Below are 20681 nucleotides of genomic sequence, written 5' to 3' on the forward strand. Positions count from 1 at the left end.
CCCCCCGGAGCTCTGTGCGTCAGGCAGGGGGCGGCCCCGCTCAGCCCCACGCCCCACGCCGCCGCTGTGCCCTGGGTGAGGGGCGCTCTGGCTGGCTGTGAGCACCAGGTGTTTCCGTCGGCTTCTCCCGCCGGTATCTGGTCCGACCTTCCGTGGGGCCGGCTCGTCTCGGTGAGGCGGCCTTCCTCCTGGCCACACGGTGGCCGGGGGGCTCGGCGGGTGCCCGGCCCCGAGGCCCAGTGGGCACGTGGTGCGCGCTGCGCGGCCCCTGTCTGGGGGGTACCGTCCGCAAAGGCTCCCTGGCTGCCCCTTCCCGAGTGGCCCCGCCCTCCTCCCCGGCGGCGCCGTCCCGTCATCCTGCGTGTTTTGGTCAGCGTATTGTTCCCTCCCTTCCCGGTTTGCAGTTCGCGGTTTAGTGGCCGATGGGCCTTGGCCTCCCCCGGGCCAGTCGCATCTCCAGCATTCGCGTCCCCAGGGTGCTGAAAGCCGGCTAGAAAACGGGGAGGCCGGGAGGCAGTGCCTGTTTCTTCTTAGTACAGCCTTCTGCTGGAATGAAGTTACGTATGGAACACGTCGTCACGTGATTTCCTCATCGTGTTAAAGTGGTTTTTCCACCCCAGGCTGAATTTCATTTTTTTGAGATGGAAATCTGCCAACGTTCATCTCACATGTTTAAATGGGTTCATCTCATTTTTGAAAAGTATGGGCTATTTCAAAATTTTTAAATCACGGTGAAAAATAGTAACACCTTTACGCCCCTCATTAGCATTATCATGTCTCATCTGTTAATGTTTTTAGTTTCAGTTTTGGAGGAGATGAAAATCTGAATAAGGGAAGCATCGGGAAGTAGAAATGACAGAAATGCCTGATGGATACAAGGCCATTCATGTGTTACTTTCTTTGTAGCTCTCCAGTGAAGAAGCCGAGTCTTCTGAAGACCCATCAGTTTGAGGGAGACCCCTTTGATTCGGGCTCCGAGGGCTCCGAGGGTCTTGGGCCGTGTGTGTCATCTCTTAGTACCCTGATAGGCACCGTGGCCGAGACTTCTGAGGAAAAGTACCGCCTGCTTGACCAGAGGGACAGGATCATGCGACAAGGTACGGCGGGCGCCGCGCGGCAGAGGCTCTGCGGCCTGGCTGCGGTCCCGATGCGGTCACCCTGGGAGCTGTGAGGAGGCGGCGGCTGCGGTCAGCACAGAGCCTGCCGTAGAGCTCGAACTCATGAACAGTGAGATCATGACCTGAGCTGAAGTTGGACACTGAACTGACTGAGCCACCCAGTTGCCCCTTGAATTTTATTTTTGGAAGAAAATCCATAAACCATTGATCTGTGTTAAACGTTTTAAAGGGCAATTTTTAGACATCAGAAAGCACATATTAAAAATCAAAATGTTTTGTTTGACAGATATCCCCACAAATAAAACTAAGAAATGTCAGCCCAGAGGAGAAATCTGTAACTTATATCACAAAGGGCTGATTTCACTGATACAGAAAGAACTGTGGAAATTAGCTTGAAAAAGACTAGCTCTTGGGGCGCCTGGGTGGGCTGGTGGTCAGGTGCCTGACTCTTGATTTCAGCTCAGGTCATGATCTCATGGTTTGTGGCTTCGAACCCCAAGTCCGGCTCTGTGATGACAGTGTGGAGCCTGCTGGGGATTCTCTCTCTTTCTGTCTGCCTCTCCCCTGATCATGAGCACTTACACGTGCTTTTTAATCATTTATTTTTGAGAGAGGGAGAGAACATGAGCAGGAGAGAGACAGAGAGAGAGGGAGACAGCAGCCGAGCAGGCTCTGCGCTGTCAGCGCAAAGCCCCGTGTGGAGTCTGGACTGTGCACCGTGAGGTTATGACCTGAGCTGAAGCCAGATGCTCAACCAACTGAGCCACCCAGGTGCCCTCTCTCTTTCTCTCTCTCTCTCAAAATAAAAAAAAACTTTAAAAATTTATTTTAAAAAAAAAAGAGTAACTCAATAGAGAAATGAGTAGGTAGTCAGAAAAGTTGCAGAGAAGGAAGTGTATCTGACCTTTAATCAGGTCAGGGCGCTGTCTTTCTTGTAGCCAGAAAATCTGCGTGTAACTTTTGACTCCCCAAATACTTAACTGCTAATCGGCCACTGTTGACTAGAAGCCTTACTGGTAACACAGTCGATTAACATGTACTTAGCGTGTTACGTGTGTTTTATGTAGTGCATTCTAAGAGTAAAATAAGCTAGAGAAAAGAAAAACATTAGAAAAGTCCTCAGGGAGGGAAAGTACATCTACAGCATGGAAGGTTGTAAGTGGACCCGTGCGGTTCACGCCTGTGGTGGTCCAGGGTCAGCTGTGTCACGAGCTGGCTCTTCAACATGAGGGAGGGCGTGGGCGCAGTGCGGAATGCACCCGCACAGGTGGCGTCCCCACGCAGCGCGAGACGCCGTGCCCTCGGGCAGGCTGCGGGCGGCTGCTCTCCTGGGGAGGGGGGTGGGCAGCATCTTTCAGCCTTAGGAAAGCCCGTGCCTTTGACACACATCCCACATCCTGGACAGGACCACATGTATGTGTGTGTGGGAGATTCACACACATTAATTGGGAATTAATTGTCCACATAGCAGGACTCTAAACAGCCTGGAAGAAGATTGGGCTTTCTTTATGGGAAAATACAAAGATTTATTGTGAAGTGAAAAAAGCGTAGTGTGGGAAGGATGTGTGTGTCCATACACGTGTGAGTATGCTTGCCTGCGTGTGCCTAAAGCAGCCCTGCACACGTGTGAGGCTCTGTTCGCGCTGACAGGGGGTGGGGGTGGGGGCGGGGCTCCCGATAGGACGCTTCAGTGCCTTTGGGATGAGATCCGTGTGTATGTGTCAACTATTCCGCGAGTAAGTATTCTGTTAAGGTTCAAAAACATACGTGCGGCACCTTGTCGGTCGGCTGGGCTGACTCTTGGTTTTGTCTCAGGTCAGATCTCACGGCTCGTGAGCTCAGGCCCCGCCTTGGGCTCTGGGCGGACCGCACCGAGACTGCCTGCGGTTCTCTTGTCTCCTCTCTCTACCTCTCCCCTGCTCGCTCTCCCTCTCAAAATAAACTTAAAAAAAAATGTACAATGAGCACAAATCAAGTATTTGGGGGGTTTTTTTGGAAAGTTTTTTTGAAATTAAAGTTTAGCTGTAGGATTTTCCTTTCTTTAGAAGCTGTGAATAAGTGGAATGATCACAGCGCCTCCTGAACGTGGTGATAAAAACTGCTGTCACACAGATGGTCGTTGACGTGTGATTGTTGTCGTTGAAGCCCAGGAAGGGAATTTTTATATTCCAAATAAAAGTAGTAGGTATTCAAATTTTTCAGAATAAAAATAAGATGTCTATATCTTGAGCTGTGAAGTTGTTGCGTTCCATTTCATTTAAAAGATACTTTTGTAATGAATTCTATGGAAAGCAGTAATTTATTCACATCAGGATCAGGATACGTTCTCTTAGGTAGATTGTGTTATATTAAAAACGATGAAAAACAAAGTGACGAAATACTGAGTTTTAGAGAACTACTGTATTTTGAATATTTACAGTTAAATTATTTTTTAAAACTTTTAATGTTTATCTTTGAGAGAGACAGAGCACGAGCAGGGGAGGGGCAGAGAGAGAAAGGGAGACACAGAATCCAAAGCAGGCTCTGGGCTCTGAGCTGTCAGCACAGAGCCCAAGGCAGGGCCCAAACCCATAACCTGTGAGATCATGGCCTGAGCTGAAGTCGGCGCCCAACCAACTGAGCCACCCAAGCGCCCCAACAAATGGATCTTTTTAACAAACATATTGCAGCATGATTATCTTTGAGTTCATTACCAGAGCTGTGAACAGCCACGTGTGACCCCTGCCTGTAGGGTGCAGTGAGAGTCTGTGACTGTTGGAGAGGGGTGAGGCCTCGGGGGTCTTCATGGGCCTGGAAGCCTGCTGCCTGATGCGGTAGACTGTGCTTGCTTCTTTCTAGGCCCAGCATTTAATTTTATTTACTTTTAAATGTTTATTTTGAGAGAGAGAGAGAGAGTGCAGGGGAGGGGCAGAGAGAGAATCTGAAGCAGCTCCAGGCTCCGAGCTGTCAGTGCGGAGCCCGATGTGGGGCTCAAACCCACGAACCATGAGGTCATGACCCGAGCTGAAGTTGGACATTTAACTGACTGAGCCGCCCAGGCGCCCCACAGGCCTAGCATTTTAAAAGTATTTGGGGCACCTGGGTGGCTCGGTTAAGCGTCTGACTTCCGCTCAGGTCATGATCTCGCGGTATGTGAGTTCGAGCCCCATGTCGGGCTCTGTGCTGACAGCTCCGAGCCTGGAGCTGCTTCGGATTCTGTGTCTCCCTCTCTCTCTGCCCCTCCCCTGCTTGTGCTGTGTCTTTCTCTGTCTCAAAAAATAAACAAATATTAAGAAAGAAAAAAGTATTTCTTTTACTTTGTAATTTGCAGTGTTTGCCTTTATTTTTATTTTTTCTTTTAACATCATAAAAATGCACTTCTCTGGGTTCCTAGTAATTGCCTGATACGTTCTGACTTTTCACTTGTCATCATTTAGCTCGGGTGAAAAGAACCGACCTGGACAAAGCGAGGACTTTTGTTGGGACGTGCCCAGACATGTGTCCTGAGAAGGAGCGGTACATGCGGGAGACCCGGAGCCAGCTGAGCGTGTTCGAAGTGGTCCCGGGGACCGACCAGGTGGGGTCCGCCGGCTCCCTGCGCTCGCTTGCTAGGCCGCTGCCCGCCTTTAATCATCAGGTGGAGGTGGGATGTGGGGGGGCTTAGTTTTTAGTGATTTCCGTACATGCCGATACCTGGTTTGGGGGTTTACCTTTGTAGAGGATGGTGGGGTGTGCTGTTAATTACTAACGGTCGTATTAACTTGATGGTGACGGGTACACTGAGCAATTCCGTAAAAGGCGACTGGGCCCCTTGTTCTCTGTAGATGTAGATACATGTTTGTTTCACAGATTAAAAATTTCCTTATGTGTCTTTTCTTTCCACAATTTTGTTACTACCTTTTTTAAACTTATTTATTTATTTTGAGAGAGAATGAGATGGGGAGAGAAAATCCCAAGCAGGCTCTGTACTGTCTGTGCGGAGCCTGACGCGGGGTTCGAGCCCATGAACGCTGAGACCGAGCTGGAGTCACCCAGGTGCCCTGTATTCGTACCCTTTTCTGCGTATGTGTTCTACACACGAGATTATCCTCCAGATACAGTTCTGTGACTCTTTTTCACTTAAAATTATACTGTGAACATTTTGTTTTGATAAGCTCATTATTATTCATTTTAGAGAGCTTGTGAGAGTGGGGGAGAGGGCAGAGGGAGAAAGAGAGAGAGTAGGCTCTGTGCTGTCCGTGCAGAGCCTGACGCAGGGCTCCGCTCCACAGCCCTGGGATCATGATTCGAGCTGAGATCCAGAGTCACATGCTCGGCTGACTGAGCCCCCAGGCGCGACTCAGCATATTTTAAATGACAGCATATTAATTGATTTATGTAGCTCTGTCAAAACTTCCCATTTTGCAGTCACTAGATAGGCTGTTTCTAATGTGTAAATTCTATTATGATTCTTTTGGGCATATTGTGTGTAACAAGTCTAAGATATTCAGGTTATTTCCTTCCAATAGAGCCTAAGAATTAAGTTATTACATCAGAGGGTATGACCTTTCTTCAGGGTCCTGAACATAGTGTATCAATGCATGTTCCCAAATTGTTTCCCCTGAAGTACGCACCATTTTATTTATTTATTTATTTAAGTTTTTAAATGTTTTTTATTTGTTTTTGAGAGACAGAGACAGCGTGAGCAGGGGAGGGTCAGAGAGAGAGGGAGACACAGAATCTGAAGCAGGCTTCAGGCTCTGAGCTGTCAGCATAGGGCCCGATGCGGGGCTTGAACCCACGAACTGTGACATCATGACCTGAGCCAAAGCTGGAGGCTTAACTGACTGGGCCACCCAGGGCGCCCCTGTATGCACCATTTTAGATCCTTTGTTAATTTAAAAATTTTTTAAAAATTTTTGTTAATTTCTCTGTTAATTTTGCTTGTAGGTTTCTCTTGGCAGGTGTTTTGGTGATTTTTTTTTGTTGTTTTTTAAAAATTTTATTTTTACGTAATCTCTACATCCTTGAACTTGAACCTCGTCACCTTGAGACTGAGAGTCATATGCTCTCATCGCAATCTGTGCGTCACAGCCGAGGTTCCTGCCCCAGGAGGCCTGATGCCGGCCTGCGGAGATGCCCAGGGCTTGGTCCGTGGGCGGCCGGGATTCCGCACTAGGCCGCGTGTCTGCAGCCCCCTTTTGCGGTGGGACAGCTCGAGCCTTTGTGCGCAGCTGTGCGGTCCCCGCGAGGCGCCCTGCTGCTTGCTTTCTCCGCTTCCTTTCTAGTCCGTGTTTAGTGCTTGGGCGAGGCTGAGGGCTGTCACAGTGCTTCAGAGTCCTGTACTGTCACCTCTGCCCTTGGAGCCATGCACGTGTATCTCCACTTCTATTACTTTTTTTTTTTTTTAAGATTTTGTTTTTAAGTAATCTACACCCATTGTGGGGCTCAAACTTACAGCCTTGAGATCAGTAGTCGCAGCTCTGCCAACGGAGCCAGCCAGGCGCCCCCACTTAACATTCCTTCTGCTTCTTCGCTCCGTGTCACATTTGCCAAAAACAAGTTTCTCGTTTGTTTTTGAACTTTGATTATTATATTCAAACAGAAATTTTACATTTTCATGTTGTATCCTGTAGTATTGGTCTTGTACGAGTTGGTGGGTGGTTTTCCGCTTCCCCTTAAGGCCCAGCTGTGGGGAAGCCCCTGACGCCCGCTGTCTGTTCCCATGCTGTGTCCTCAGGTGGACCACGCGGCCGCCGTGAAGGAGTACAGCCGCTCCTCGGCCGACCAGGAGGAGCCCCTGCCGCACGAGCTGCGGCCCTCGGCCGTGCTCAGCAGGACCATGGACTACCTGGTGACCCAGATCATGGACCAGAAGGAGGGCAGCCTGCGGGACTGGTATGACTTCGTGTGGAACCGCACGCGCGGCATTCGGAAGGTATCAGCCACTTTCCGCCGGGAAACCAGAAAATGCACGTGAATTCCAGAGTCGAAGTGGGAGTTCTCTTCGTTTTACTCAGTTACATTTCATCGGGGTAGAAGACTGTGCTGTATTTAAAATCATGACAGTGGTGTCTGGGTGGTCAGTTGGCCGAGCGTCCGATCTTAGGTCATAAGCTCCCACCTCACGGGTTTGACCCCTGCAGCAGGCCGCGCGTCCGCAGCGTGGAGCCCGCGTGGGGCAGTCTCTCCCCCCTCCGCCTCCCCCATGTCTGTTCTTCCCTGCTCATGCTCATACTGCCTTTCTCTCAAACATTAAAAAAACAGTAAATCATTACAAAGTCCTATCAAAATGTGCTTCATGGGCTCTATTTCAGATTGCTGAGAGAAATTCAGGTCGTCCTGATTTTTCTGATAGTTGGTCCTTTATGCGTGGAAGTACGTGCATGAGGTCTGTGTGTATGACACAGACACATGCGCATGTGAGGCGCGTGGATGAGGCTCAGGCGTGTGTCATCTCCCTCTCGCTCGTGGCCAGGACATCACACAGCAGCACCTGTGTGACCCCGTGACGGTGTCCCTGATTGAGAAGTGCACTCGGTTCCACATCCACTGTGCTCACTTCATGTGTGAGGAGCCCATGTCCTCCTTCGACGCCAAGATCAACAATGAGAACATGACCAAGTGCCTCCAGAGCCTGAAGGAGATGTACCAGGACCTGAGGAACAGGGGCGTGTGCTGTGCCGGCGAGGCAGAGTTCCAGGGCTACAACGTGCTGCTCAATCTCAACAAGGGGGACATCCTCAGGTAACGTTTCAAAACCAGGAGCTAACCTAAGCCGTCCGGCAGGGCAGGGTTTAAACAAGGAGAAAGCTGTCCGGGCCACGGCAGCGGCAGCGGGTCTGTCCGGCATGGAGCAGGGCGGGGCAGGAAGCAGCCGGGGCCGGGCGCCCCGGACGGGCTTGGGCCGACGGCAGCGCCTCGGAGTCGGCCCCAGGTCCTGTGTGAGAGCAGCTTCCCTTCGTCGGCGAGAAAACCCGAGGGAGGGGCATGAGCGAGGACGGGGGAGCCCCGGGCGCCCCGTCAGAGCCGTCGCGGCCCGCGTGCCCCACGGCGTCTCCTCAAGAATGACCTCATAGGCGGGGAGAGCGTCGTGTGAAATGGACGTGGGAGCGGGACTTTAAGAACGAATCGTAAACACGGTCTGATACGCAGGTGAACATTGATGGGAGGAAACATGGCAGAACCCTCTGGGTCTCTGTCCCTGTTGCGGGTAAGGCAGACCCGGTGATAAGCGACTCCTTTAATTCCGAGGCTCCCTTATTTATGCCGAAACTGGTTTTTAGCTGTTTTCCCTAGGAACCTTGTTAATTAACATCCAAATGTGTTCTTGATTTTTAGTTCTAAAATTCAGTCCCGGAGATAAACTAGTTGCGGAAAATGGCGTGTGGTCTTTCCACGTGTGACGGGCGCCTCTCTCCTCTTGAGCCACTCAGCCAGCTGTTTACTGACAAAGCAAAGTTAGATTTTGTTTAGACGATACCATTGTCAAAAACAGCTTGCGGTCATTTGGCGTTAAAGTAACTCTGTGATAATCCTTAAATTGATTATTACATGAATTTGTTTATTTGCCATCTTCTTAGAGAACCCCATTGTTCCCAGTCTAGCCCAAGAATGGCAGCTTTGCAATTAGTAATCTAATAGGGTGGCGCGTGTTGCCAGTAAGCCCCTCTTTCTCAGTATGGTTGTATTTGAAATCTTATTTGTTTGTATTTTAAATCACATCTGGTTTTCATGGAAATTTTATTTAGTAAGAAAATTCTAAACTCTGTATCTCATTTAATTGACAGAGAAATACAACAGTTCCATCCTGCTATTAGAAATTCCTCCGAAGTGAAATTTGCTGTTCAGGCGTTTGCTGCTTTGAACAGTAATAATTTTGTGCGATTTTTCAAATTGGTCCAGTCGGCTTCTTACCTGAACGCATGTCTTTTGCATTGTTACTTTAATCAGGTGAGTAACTGCGCTGTACTTGAGAATTGAAAGGAAGCAGATTGTATCTTTGGATATTTAAGTGCTTTTCTGTTCCGAGAACGCCTCAGCAGGTCCTGGGCTGACTCTGTGTGACCCTCTCGCGCCGACCCTCGGCGGGGGTTCCTGGCGCACCTTGTTTTACAGGGACTGGGGCCCTTGAGCGCTGATGGAAAAGGTGGAATATACTATTGTTAGGTTCAGATCAGAGAAATCTCTGTAGAACGGTATGATTCGAGGGCGCCTGGGCGGCTCAGCCGGTTAAACATCTGACTTTGCTCAGTCATGATCTCATGGTTCGTGAGTTCAAGTCCTGGACGGGTGAGCACAAGCCCCACTTCAGGTGAGCCCCTCCTACCCTCTCCTCCCTTTCCCTCTCTCCCTCATGGGGCTCTCTCATTTCTCTCACCCCCCCCCCTGCCCTTGCTCACATGCTCCCTCACTCAGTAAACAAACAAACAAACAAACATATGACTTGAGTTCAGCATTTTCATCATTCGCACATACAAAATCCCTAACTTAAAAGTTTTTAGTGTTATTAATCTAAATTTTTGGAATGAACCTGATGATGTTGAATTCATTCCAGTAAACATCTTGGGGGCCTGCTCTTTGTGGACGGCTGGGCTGTGCCTTGGGGTCGCCGGCCTGGGGAGGGCTGGTCTCCTACCTGGTGCTTCGCCCAGAGCGGGGCCGGGCCTCGAATCCCTCAAGTCGGGTCTTCAGCTCCAGCCCCGACGGCGACACGGCCCCGCAGGGCCTGCTGGACGGGGCGGGGGCTGCCAGGGGGCTGCGTCTCCGGACGCTACTCGCTGGTCCTTTGACTCCAGGTGTCCTTTCTTCTTTGGTCACACATTGGGTCCAGCGATAGACGGTGACTGAGCCCGTTGTCCTACTCCAGGCAAACAGTCTTCTGTAAGTCTGCTCACTGTCATGTCTGACGGTTGCCAACAGAATCAAAATTCTGGAACACATGAAAAGATTTTAAACAGCATGTTACTTGCAGAACTCTGTACATTCAACAAATAAGGATAGTTAATCCTTTCAAAATGGGATGTTCCCATTCTAAAAACTTTAAACAAAAAAGACATTTAAGTGCTTTCTCTTTAGAGAAGTAGTGTGTCTGACATGGTCCCACAGGGTTCCTCCGTGTTCAGCTCCACCTGCCGGGACATCTTTAGTCCCTTCAACCCCAGCACACTCCTGCCACGGGACCTTTGCCCTTGCTGTCCTCACTGGTGTCCTTTCTCCTTATAGAGCCACGTAGCGTTCACCTGCTGGTCTTGGCTTGGTTCCCACCATCTTGGCAGGGCCCACCCTGCCTGCCTGCCCGCCTCCTCTGCCCGCCTTCCTTGGGTGCACTGTCACCATTACACGGGCTGTGTATTTCACAGATTCATCTTGCTCGGCGTTGGTCTCTGCCTGGCTTGCCAGGCACGGGCGCAGGGATTTTGGTTTTGCGTTGTCGTGTGCGCCGCAGTTACAAAGCCAGGTGTGACGTAGACGCTGGATAGAGCAGGGTTAAAGAGCACCGCGAGGGGAAGCACGGGGCCACCCAGAGTCCTAGCACCCACACGGAATTTTTGTGAGCATTTTCCTTTCTTTCCTTTTTAAAGCACTTACTATGAATTTCATGTCACTTACGGGTTTTTCTGTGGCACTCCGTCACCTCTGTGATCATTTTCAGTGGAGTGGAGGATGTATAGTTGACTTTCCACGTACCCTGCTGATGGACAATTTGTATTCTAGAGTTCCTTCCTTCCTCCCTCCCTCCCTTCCTTTCATGTTTAATTTATTTTTGAGAGAGCACGAGCAGGGGAGGGACAGCGGGGTGTGGAGAGGGTCTCAAACTGGATCTGCACTCAGAGCCGACGTGCAGAGCCTGAGCTCATGGACGGTGAGATCATTACCTGAGCCCAAATCAGATGCCCAGCTGTCTTCTAAGGTTTCTTTTAAATCAAGCCTTCACGGCCTGACTTTTCCTGTGTCTGAGACTGATTGCTTCACATGCATTTCTGGTTTCCTTGCGCTGAGCAAACGCCCTGCTGATTGCTACGCCGAGGCCCCCTGGTGCCGGATGGCTTTCCGGAGGGACCGAGCTGTGTAGGACCCTGTGCGCCGAGCTGGCGTTTCTGTGGTTATGGGGAAACCGGGCCCCGACGCTGTGGTGATCCACCTTGTCTCTGCAGATCCGCAAGGACGCTCTCCGGGCGCTCAACGTCGCGTTCACCGTGAGCACGCAGCGCTCCACCGTCTTTCCCCTGGACGGCGTGGTGCGCATGCTGCTGTTCAGAGACTCTGAGGAGGCCACAGACTTCCTGAACTGCCATGGTCTCACTGTCTCTGATGGGTAAGGGCACAGGGGTGGCCTCTCTCTGTGTTGTTGCTGGCTTTTTTTTTTTTTTAATTCTGATCAAGTGCTGGGAAGTGTCAGCTACACGCCAGGCCCCAGAGGGCACATTCCACGTGCTGCCTCCCTGGGGTGCAGGTGAAGTCAGCGAGGCTCAGAATGGCTGGGGAGCATCCCCAGGTCACACGCTGCTCGTCAGTGGATCGGAGCTCAGACCCGTTTCTTTGCCACAAGTTACTGAAGGTCCTACAGGGAAGACCCTGTGCGCCGAGCTGGCGTTTCTGTGGTTATGGGGAAGCCGGCCCACGACGGTCTTCTCTTTCTTGAAGCTGATTTCTGCTGGCCCCTGACTGACCACTGCCCACCTCTGGTGGCCCAGATGGGCCCCGGTGGGCCGGGCCAAGGGCTCCCCCACTGCTCGGGTCAGGGTTGTGGAACTCACGGGCCGTCTCCCGGAAAAGGGCACCATGTACACATCGTGTCTCATTCCAAGTTGGGGTTTCTCCACCCCTTCCCTCCTCTTAACTCCTCTCTGCCAGCCCCTTCCTGTCTGCTTTCTGCAGTCCTCACAGAAACATGGCAGCTTTGGAATAAGACAGGAGCGTGCAGGTGTGTGGCATTCTACCCGTGGCTAGCTGCAGCTGGGCCAGGAGGCTCCCGAGTCACAAGGAAGCGTCCAGGCTGGCAGCCTGGGAGCACTGTGGGCTCAGCTGCCAGATCAGTCCTTACTGCCTCCCTCATTTACACACGGCTGTGGGGTGACCCAGTGACGGGAACAGGGCTTTCAGCACCGCTGCTGGGCGCTGGGAAGGTAACGGTTGGCTTTTTACGGGCGTGACGCCCCTCTGACTTCTCTGTGGTCTGCGTAGCTGTGTTGAGCTGAACCGGTCCTCATTTCTGGAACCAGAGGGGTTATCCAAGGCCAGGAAGTCGGTGTTGATTACCAGGAAGCTGACGGTGTCAGTGGGGGAAATCGTGAATGGAGGGCCGTTGCCCCCCACCCCTCGTCACACTCCCGTGTGCAGCTTCAACTCCCAGAACAAGTACGTCGGGGAGAGCCTGGCTGCGGAGCCGCCTGCGGGCGCTCAGAGGCCCGGCTCGGACTCAGGTGAGGGGCTGCGTTTCGGGCCGGAACTAGCGGTCGCCCCCCCAGGAGGCCTCTCGGGAGCCAGGGGCACCTGTCTTATTTGAAGGGTGAGGGCAGGGCGGGTGGCATGGGCTCAGTGCTCAGGTCTTCCTCCCTCTCAAGAGTGGCCCGAATGGCTTCCTGAGGTCACAGTGCTTGGTTCCCACGGGTGAAGCACACGCCGTCCCCTGTGGCGCTCCTTGGGAGGGCGGCCAGTCTTAGGACCGCTGTGGGTGCCCACACCTGCCTGTTCCCTTGCAGGTGGGGGGAAAGGAGAGGCGTGCGGTGCAGAGGCAGATGTGCCCCTGCCTGCTCTCCAGCAGCCTCTTCCCACCCCTGCACCCACACCGGCTTCTCTGCCTCACCTCCCGGCACCAGCCCCCGGCGCAGCGCCTGGCCTCTTCCAGCCCCTCGTGCAGGCCCCTGTGCAGCCTGAGTTGCTTCCTCCGAGGCCTGCACCTACGTACTCTGATGCGGTAAGGAATCTTCCAGATCAGAGCTCTGAGGAGCCTGTTGTGTACAGGTGTCACCAGTGGCATCTGGTGTCCAGTCTGACTCTCAGCTGTAGATCACTCTCATGGAGGTGGATGCAGGTGTGGCTCTAGAATGTTCTGAGTGCCAGCCGAGGCAGGCCTCTGGACGCTGGCCCTGGAGGCTTAAGCCTTTGTCTTTCAGACAAGGAGCCTGGGCCCCGAACCCAGGCCGCACCAGGCTCCCTTGCTCTGGGCCTGTGTGTCTTTGAAAGGGCTACAGCGGAGACCTTGGAGAAGGCGCTGAAGGGGTTTCGTGGAAGTCACGTGGCAGGTGAAGTGGGTGTGGCCGTGCAGATGCGTGGGTCTCCGTGGACCACCCCCTGCCCTGTGGAGTGGGCTGTGTGGCCTGGTCTCCTGCAAGGGGTCCCGGGAGCGACCTGGCCCGCATTCGGTCGGCCTCAGTGGGGTGGCCGCGCTGGGGCGGCCGCTCCCAGGCTCCCTGCAGAGCCCCCCCACCTCCCGCCCCCATCTTCTGCGCGGGGGCACAGTTGTCGGAGCAGCACTTCAGTGCGTCCTGTCCCGGCGCCGTCTTGCAGCCCTGGCGTGCGTGCTCACTCCCGAGAGCCAGTGGGCATGTCGACTGGGGACGTGTGGGGCCATCGGCACGCAGCGCCAGGTGCCCGCCAGCCACACAGGTGGTGGGATTGGCTCACCGCCCTGTTGGTCGGGCTGGCGTTGGTCATGACCCGGCGGGGGGATAAGGAGGCCCAGGAGGACATGAAGAATGGCTGCGGAGACTGATGATAGGTGATACGATGTGGGGGCAGCATGGGGGTGCCACTGCGCAGGCAGCAGGCTTGCCCTGCCCTCTCCAGAAGGCTCCTGTTCATCAGCAGGAAACCTTTCCAGAAGCAGCATAGCCAGTTCCCAGGTGAGGCTCGATCGATGCCCTCACACAGGCGTCCACTGATGAGGTCATGAAGGGGTGGTTTTTTTTTTTTTTTTTTTTTTGCCCCAGAGGGGTTGCTCCGTGAGACCAGCGGGTTTAGTGAAGGTTTAGTGAAGGTTTTCGGTGCCCGAAGCCCTACGGCTAGATTGGCTTAAAGCTCAGTCTGGATCAAGGCAGAGGCGGAGTTCCTGAGCCGTGGCCTTGACCCCCATGTGACCTCTCCTCAGGACCTGGCTCAGGTGGTGGACGAGCTCATCCAGGAGGTTCTTCAGAGGGACTGTGAGGAGGTCGGCGCCGCAGGGGCGGCCTTCGCAGCCACAGCGCTGGGGTGAGTGCGGCGCCCTCGGGGCCGCGCCGTCCACTCGTCCTGGTCCCGTGCGCGTCCCGCGTCCCCCTCCCCGGCCGTAGTGCCACAGCTGCCCCTCGCCCGCCCGCCCGGGAGTGTCTGCGTTCCTGCCCTCTGGCGGGGTGACTGCTCAGCCCCTGACCTTTTCTCCGTCCCTGGCGTGGAGTGTCTGTCTGTGTGTGCTTTTTGAGCAATGTCAGGTTTATTAAAGTGGTAAATCGAAAACCTATTTTTCCTAAAACTTTAAAAATGCCTTTAAGTATAATAAAGTAAAAATTTTGTTTATTTCTTAGGAATTAAAAACACTTTATGTGGTCTGGGATTGTTTTACTTTATAAATTTGACAAATTAAATTCCTTTAAACATTTTATATCCTTAACATTTTACACTATGATGAAATTTCTTTAGAGATTTCAAGCTACACTTAGCGAATTTTATATATCTGGTTGTAATATTTTAAATATCAATTCTTAATAAATTTAATAATCAAAGCCTTTCTGGGGCATCTGGATGGCCCAGTCGATTAAGCATCTGATGTCAGCTCAGGTCATGATCCCACAATTTGTGGGTTGAAGCCTCTTGTCGGGCTCCCTGCTGACAGCTCAGAGCCTGGGGCTTCGGATTCTGTGTCTCCCTCTTTCTCTGCGCTTCCCCCACTCATGTTCTCGCTCCCTCTCTCTCTCTCTCTCTCTCTCAAAAATAAACATTCAAGAAATTTAAATCAAAACCTTTCTAAGATATTAAATAACTTTTATAAAGTTAGTTAAAGCTAATAAACATAGTAAATCAAATTCCTTTTTTTTAATGTTTATTTTTTAGAGAGAGAGAGCGTGCGCACGCATGAATGGGGGAGGGGCAGAGAGAGGGGGACAGAGGATCTAAAGCAGGTTCTGTGCTGACAAGAGAGTTCAGTACGGGGCTCAAACTCATGAACTGTGAGATCATGACCTGAGCTGAAGTCAGACACTTAACCATCTGAGCCACTCAGACGTCCTAATAAATCAGATTCTTTTTTTTCTTAATGTTTATTTTTGAGAGAGACGAGAGACAGAGCATGAGCAGGGAAGGGGCAGAGAGAGAGGGAGACACAAAATCCCAAACAGGCTCCAGACTCCAAGCCGTCAGCACAGAACCTGATACGGGGGTTGAATTCACAAACCGTGAGATCATGACCTGAGCTAAAGTTGGATGCTTAACTGCCTGAGCCACACTGGCACCCCTAGTAAATTAGATTCTTAAGGATTTTAAACATGTTTTATTTTATTTATATTTTTAATGTTTTAATTTATTTTTGAGAAAGAGAGAGAGAGAGACAGTGCAAGCAGGAGAGGATCACAGAGAGAGGGAGACACAGAATCTGAAAACAGGCTCCAGGCTCTGAGCTAGCTGTCAGCCCAGAGCCCGGTGTGGGGCTTGAACCTATGAACTGTGACCTGAGCTGAAGTTGGACTCTTAACCAACTGAGCCACCCAGACGCCCCTTAAACATGTTTTAAAAATTCTAGGAGGCCTGAATGGCTCTTGACTTTGATTTTGGCTCAGGTCAAGATCCCAGGGTCATGGATGGGATTGAGCCTTGAGTATGAGACCTGCTTTAAGATTCTCTCTCTTCCTTTGCCCCCCCTACCCCTCCCCTGCTTGCACACTTGCTCTCTCTGGCTCACTCTCTTTCTCAAATAATAAAAAATAAATAAATATATATCCCATTATAGACAATGAAATAAGACAATGGTTAAAAAGTGTTACTTCACCTGTATAAATATAGAGGACTCAGAGGATTAAATTTATTGATAGATTGATTCATTTTCTTAAACTTGGATCAGATACACATTTTCTGTTTGCTTGAAATAAGAATAAATATGATTTCCATTGGCTCAACTTATTTTGATAAAACTACAGTAAAAAATTCACCATTTTTATGTGTACAACTGCATTAAGTGTATTAATGGTGTCCTTTAGCACTATTTCAGAACTTTTTTGTCATCCCAAACCAGAAGCTGTACCCATTAGACAATAATTTTCCATCCTTCTCTTTCCCCAGCCCCTGGTCACCTCTGTTCTACTTTCTGTCTTGATGAGTTTGCCTTTTTTTAGGTACCTCACATGAGTGGCATCATAATAGCGTTTGTCCTTTGTTGTCTGAATTTTAGAGACAAGAATGTTTTCAAGCTCATCTACGTTGTAGCCTGTCTCAGCATTTCCTTCCTTTTTATGGCTGAATAATACTCTGTTAAAATGTACAGTTGATCCTTGACCAACATGGGGAATTAGGGGTGCCAACCCCCTGTGCAGTCAAAAACCTAGTATAACTTTTGACTTCCCCAAATCCTAACTACTAGTAATTTGTGGATTGGCAGCCTTGCTGATAGCATCAGTACTCGGTTAGTATATATTGTGTATGTTATGTATTAAATGCTACATTCTTACAATAAAGTAAGCTAGGAAAAAGAAACTGTTATTCAGAAAATCATCAGGGAAAAAACAAGGAAGAGAAAGTACACTGATATTATCGTATGTGTAAGTGGGCCTGTGCAGTGCACACTCAGTGTAAGAGTCAACTGTATAAACACATATACATATGTGTCTACCCACCTGCTGTTTGTTCATTTATTGATGGGCCCTTGGGATTGTTTCTACCTTTTGACTATGGTGAATAATGCTGTTATGAACACTGGTGTACAAATAACTGAGTCCCTGATTTCAGTTCTTAATGGGTGTAAGCCTAGGAGTAGAATTACTAGATCATATGATCTATTTTAAAGTTTTTGAAAAACTGCCCAACTATTTTCCACAGCAGTTGCACCATTTTATATTCTTACCAGCAGTGCACAAGGATTCCATTTTCTCGACATTCTTGCCAATACATAGTATCATTAAAAAAAATTTTTTTTATAATAACCATCTTAATGGGTATGAAGTGTTATCTCATTGTAGTTTTGATTTGTACTTCCCTAGTAACTAATGATTTTGAGCATGTTTTCGTGTGCCTATTGGTCTTTTGTGTATCTTATTTGGAGAAATCCACTTTTAAGTCCTTTGCCTATTTTTGAATTGTTTGTTGTTGAATTTGTAGAAGTTCTTTTCTGGAAATTAATCCCTTTTCAGATAGATGATTTGCAAGTATTTTTTCCCATTCTGTTTGGGGATGTCTTTTCCTGCATCTTTTTACTCTCTTGATAGTGTCGTTAGGTCCACACAAGTCTTAAATTTTATATAGTCCATTGTATCTAATTTTTCTTTTGCTACCTGTGCTTTTGGTGTCATGTTCAAGAAATTGCCAAATCCAGTGTTATGAATATTTTCTTGTGTTTTCTTCTAAGACCTTTATCATTTCAGCTCTTAAGTTTAGGTCTTCAATCCATGTTGGTTTCATTTTCATATATGGTACAAGCTGAGGATCCAGCACCATGCTTTTGTATCCGAGTACCCAGTTTTGTCAGCACCAACTGTTGAAATTACAGCCTTTTCCTTTTTGAATGGTCTTAGCACCCTTGTTGAAAATCAATCGGCCATATATGTGAGGGTTTCTTCCCGGATTCTCTGTTCTATTCTGTTGATCCATCTGTCTGTTTTTATGTCAGTACCACATTGTTTTGATACTGTAGTTGTATAGTAAGTCATAGTAAGCTTTGAAATCACAAAGCATGAGTCCTTCAAATATGTTTCTCTTTTTCAAGATTGTTTCACTGTTTGGGGTCCCTTGAAATTCCATATGAATTTTAGGTTGAATTTTTCTGTTTCTCTAAAAATGGTTTTGGGATTTTGATAGTGATGCATTGGATCTGTCAATTGCTTTGGGTAGTATTGACATCTTAACATGAAGTCTTCCAGGCTAGGGGCACCTTGCTTGCTCAGTTGATAAAGCAGGCTACTCTTGACCTTGGGGTTGTGAATTCAAGCCTTGTGTTGGACACAGAAGATTACTATTACATATTAATTTAAGATTTAAAAAAATGTTGATTCTATTTATTTAATGTTTATTTTTGAGAGAGTGCAAGCAGGGGAGGGACAGAGAGATGGGGGGACAGGATCTGAAGTGGGGGTTCTGTACTGACAGCAGCAAGCCCTTTGCTGGGTTCAAACTCATAAACTGTGAGATCATGACCTGATCTGAAGTTGGGCACTTAACAAGTTTGTTTGTTATGTTTTGTTTTGTTTTGTTTTTTAGAGAGAGAGTATATGCATAGGGCTGTGGGGGGCGGTGGGAGGGGCACAGAGAGAGGAAGAGAGAGAATCCCAAGCAGGCTCTGCCCTCTCAGTGTGGAGCCTGACTTGGAGCTCAGTCTCATGAACCATGAGATCATGACCTGAGTTGAAATCAAGACTCAGACACTTAACTGGCTGAATCACCCAGGTACCCAGATGATTATTTAAAAAAAAAAAAAAAAAGTCTTCCGTTTATTCACGTGGCCTGTCTTTGTTTGTTTGGGTCATCTTTAATTTCAGCAGTGATTTGTGCTTTTCATTGTACATGTCTTTCATCTCCTTGGTTAAATTTATTCCTAAATGCTTTATTTTTCACTGCTATTGTAAATCATATTGTTTTAATATTATCTTTAGGATGCTCATTGCTAGTGATAGAAATAGATACCATTGAATTTTTGATCCTTATATTCCAATTTTGCTAAACTTGTTTATTCTAATAGGTTTTGAGTGGATTTTTTAGGAGTTTCTTTGTACAAAATCATGTCCTCAATGAATAAAATTTTCTTTTCCTTTCTAGTTTGGGTGTTTTTTATTTTTCCATAACCTCCATATGGTATTGAATAGAGGCAGCAACTAGGCTTGTTTCATTCCTGGGCTTAGAGGAAAGACTTTCAGTCTTTCACATCTGAGCATGATGCTAGCTGTGAGTGTTTCCTGTATCGGCCGTATCATGTTGAGGACATCCCTTTCTATTTCTAGTGTTTTGACTGTTTTTATCATGAAATTGGTACTGAATTTTTCAGATGCTCTTTCTGCATCTTTTGAGATGATTGATCGTGTGGGGTTTTTTCCCCTCTAGTTTATTAATGTGTGTGTATTACATTGTTTTTCGTTTCTTGAACTATCCTTGCATTTTAGGAGTAAATCCCACTAGGTTATTTTCTACAGTCCTTTGACTATATTGTTGAATTTTGGTTTGCTATTATTTTATAGTGGATTTTTATGTCAGTATGCGTAAGGGATATTGGTGCGTGGTTATTATTTATTGAGAGAGAGTGCGCGTGAGTGTGAGCGAGAGGCAGAGAGAGAGGTAGAGAGAGTTGGGAGCCTGGATTGGGGCTCAAACTCACCTGTTGAGCTCACAGTTCAAACCCAAGAACTGTGAGATCATGCCCTCAGCCAAGGTCAGAAGTTAACCGACTGAGCCACCTAGGCACCCCTTGTATATGGTTTTCTTATAGTATCTTTGTCTGGTTTTGGTATCAGGTCAGAGTGATGCTGGCCTCAAGAAAGTGTTAGAAAGTGTTTCTTTTTCTCCAGAGTTTTGGAAGAGTTTGAGAAGGGTTGTTCCTTTTAAGTGTTTGAAAGAATTTAATGGTGAAGCCATCTGGTTCTGGACCTCCCTTTTCTGGGAGGGGTCTTTGAAGACTGAAAGTTGTAGGTCTATTCAGATTTTCTTTTCCTTTTTTTGTTTTTGTTCTTCTGTTTGTTTTTGAAAGAGAGTATGCGTGCCCATATGCAGGGGAGGGGTGGAAAGAGAAGGGCAGAGGGTCCAAAGTGGCTTCTGTCTTGACAGCAAAAATGGCTGACTCAGGACTCAAAGTCAAGAACGGTGAGATCATGACCTGAACCAGAGTTAGACGGCTTACCTGACTGAGTTACCTGGGCACTCCCATTCAGATTTTCTGTTTTTATATAAGTTAGTTTTGATTGTGTTTTAAAAAAATTTTTTAAAAACATTTTTATTTATTATTCAGACAGCATGAGCAGGGAGGGTCAGAGAGAGGGGGAGACACAGAATGTGAAGCAGGCTGCAGGCTCTGAGCTGTCAGCACGGAGCCCGATGCGGGGCTTGAACTCACAAACTGTGAGATCATGACCTGAGCCAAAGTCAGAAGCTTAACCGACTGAGCCACCAGGCGCCCCTTGATTATGTGTTTCTAACCAGAGGCTTAATTGTTATGCTAAAACCTAAATATATTTTTTTCCTTGCTAATATTGGAAGTTGAGTTCTGTGGCTTTCTTGGCTTTTATTTATTTAGAAACACCCACTTTTCTCTGCCTAGTGTTTCCACTGCTGCTCTGGAGGAGCTGTTAACAGCCGCAACCACAGGCATCCTGAGGCACGTCGCGGCTGAGGAAGTGTGTAAGGAGAAGGAGCGGAAGGAGGAGGAGAGGCGGCGGGCCGAGGAGGAGAGGTGAGCGCGCCCGAGGGCGGAGTGTGCGGCCCGGACCGGCTTCGCGCTGG

General features: G+C 48.9%; 1 protein-coding gene across 1 annotated transcript in view; it reads left to right on the forward strand.

The window, feature by feature from the left end:
* Positions 1-20681, forward strand: part of MCM3AP (minichromosome maintenance complex component 3 associated protein) — a 52875-nt gene that overhangs the window by 5364 nt on the left and 26830 nt on the right. Inside the window, exons 6-15 of the mRNA XM_029940588.1 lie at positions 907-1097; positions 4535-4674; positions 6817-7014; positions 7555-7823; positions 8867-9029; positions 11234-11394; positions 12264-12502; positions 12782-12996; positions 14170-14270; positions 20500-20631. Coding sequence (XP_029796448.1) covers positions 907-1097; positions 4535-4674; positions 6817-7014; positions 7555-7823; positions 8867-9029; positions 11234-11394; positions 12264-12502; positions 12782-12996; positions 14170-14270; positions 20500-20631 — 1809 coding nt within the window. The remainder of the gene's footprint in view (positions 1-906; positions 1098-4534; positions 4675-6816; positions 7015-7554; positions 7824-8866; positions 9030-11233; positions 11395-12263; positions 12503-12781; positions 12997-14169; positions 14271-20499; positions 20632-20681) is intronic.

Source organism: Suricata suricatta, chromosome 5, assembly GCF_006229205.1.
Source record: "Suricata suricatta isolate VVHF042 chromosome 5, meerkat_22Aug2017_6uvM2_HiC, whole genome shotgun sequence".
Classification (NCBI taxonomy): domain Eukaryota; kingdom Metazoa; phylum Chordata; class Mammalia; order Carnivora; family Herpestidae; genus Suricata; species Suricata suricatta.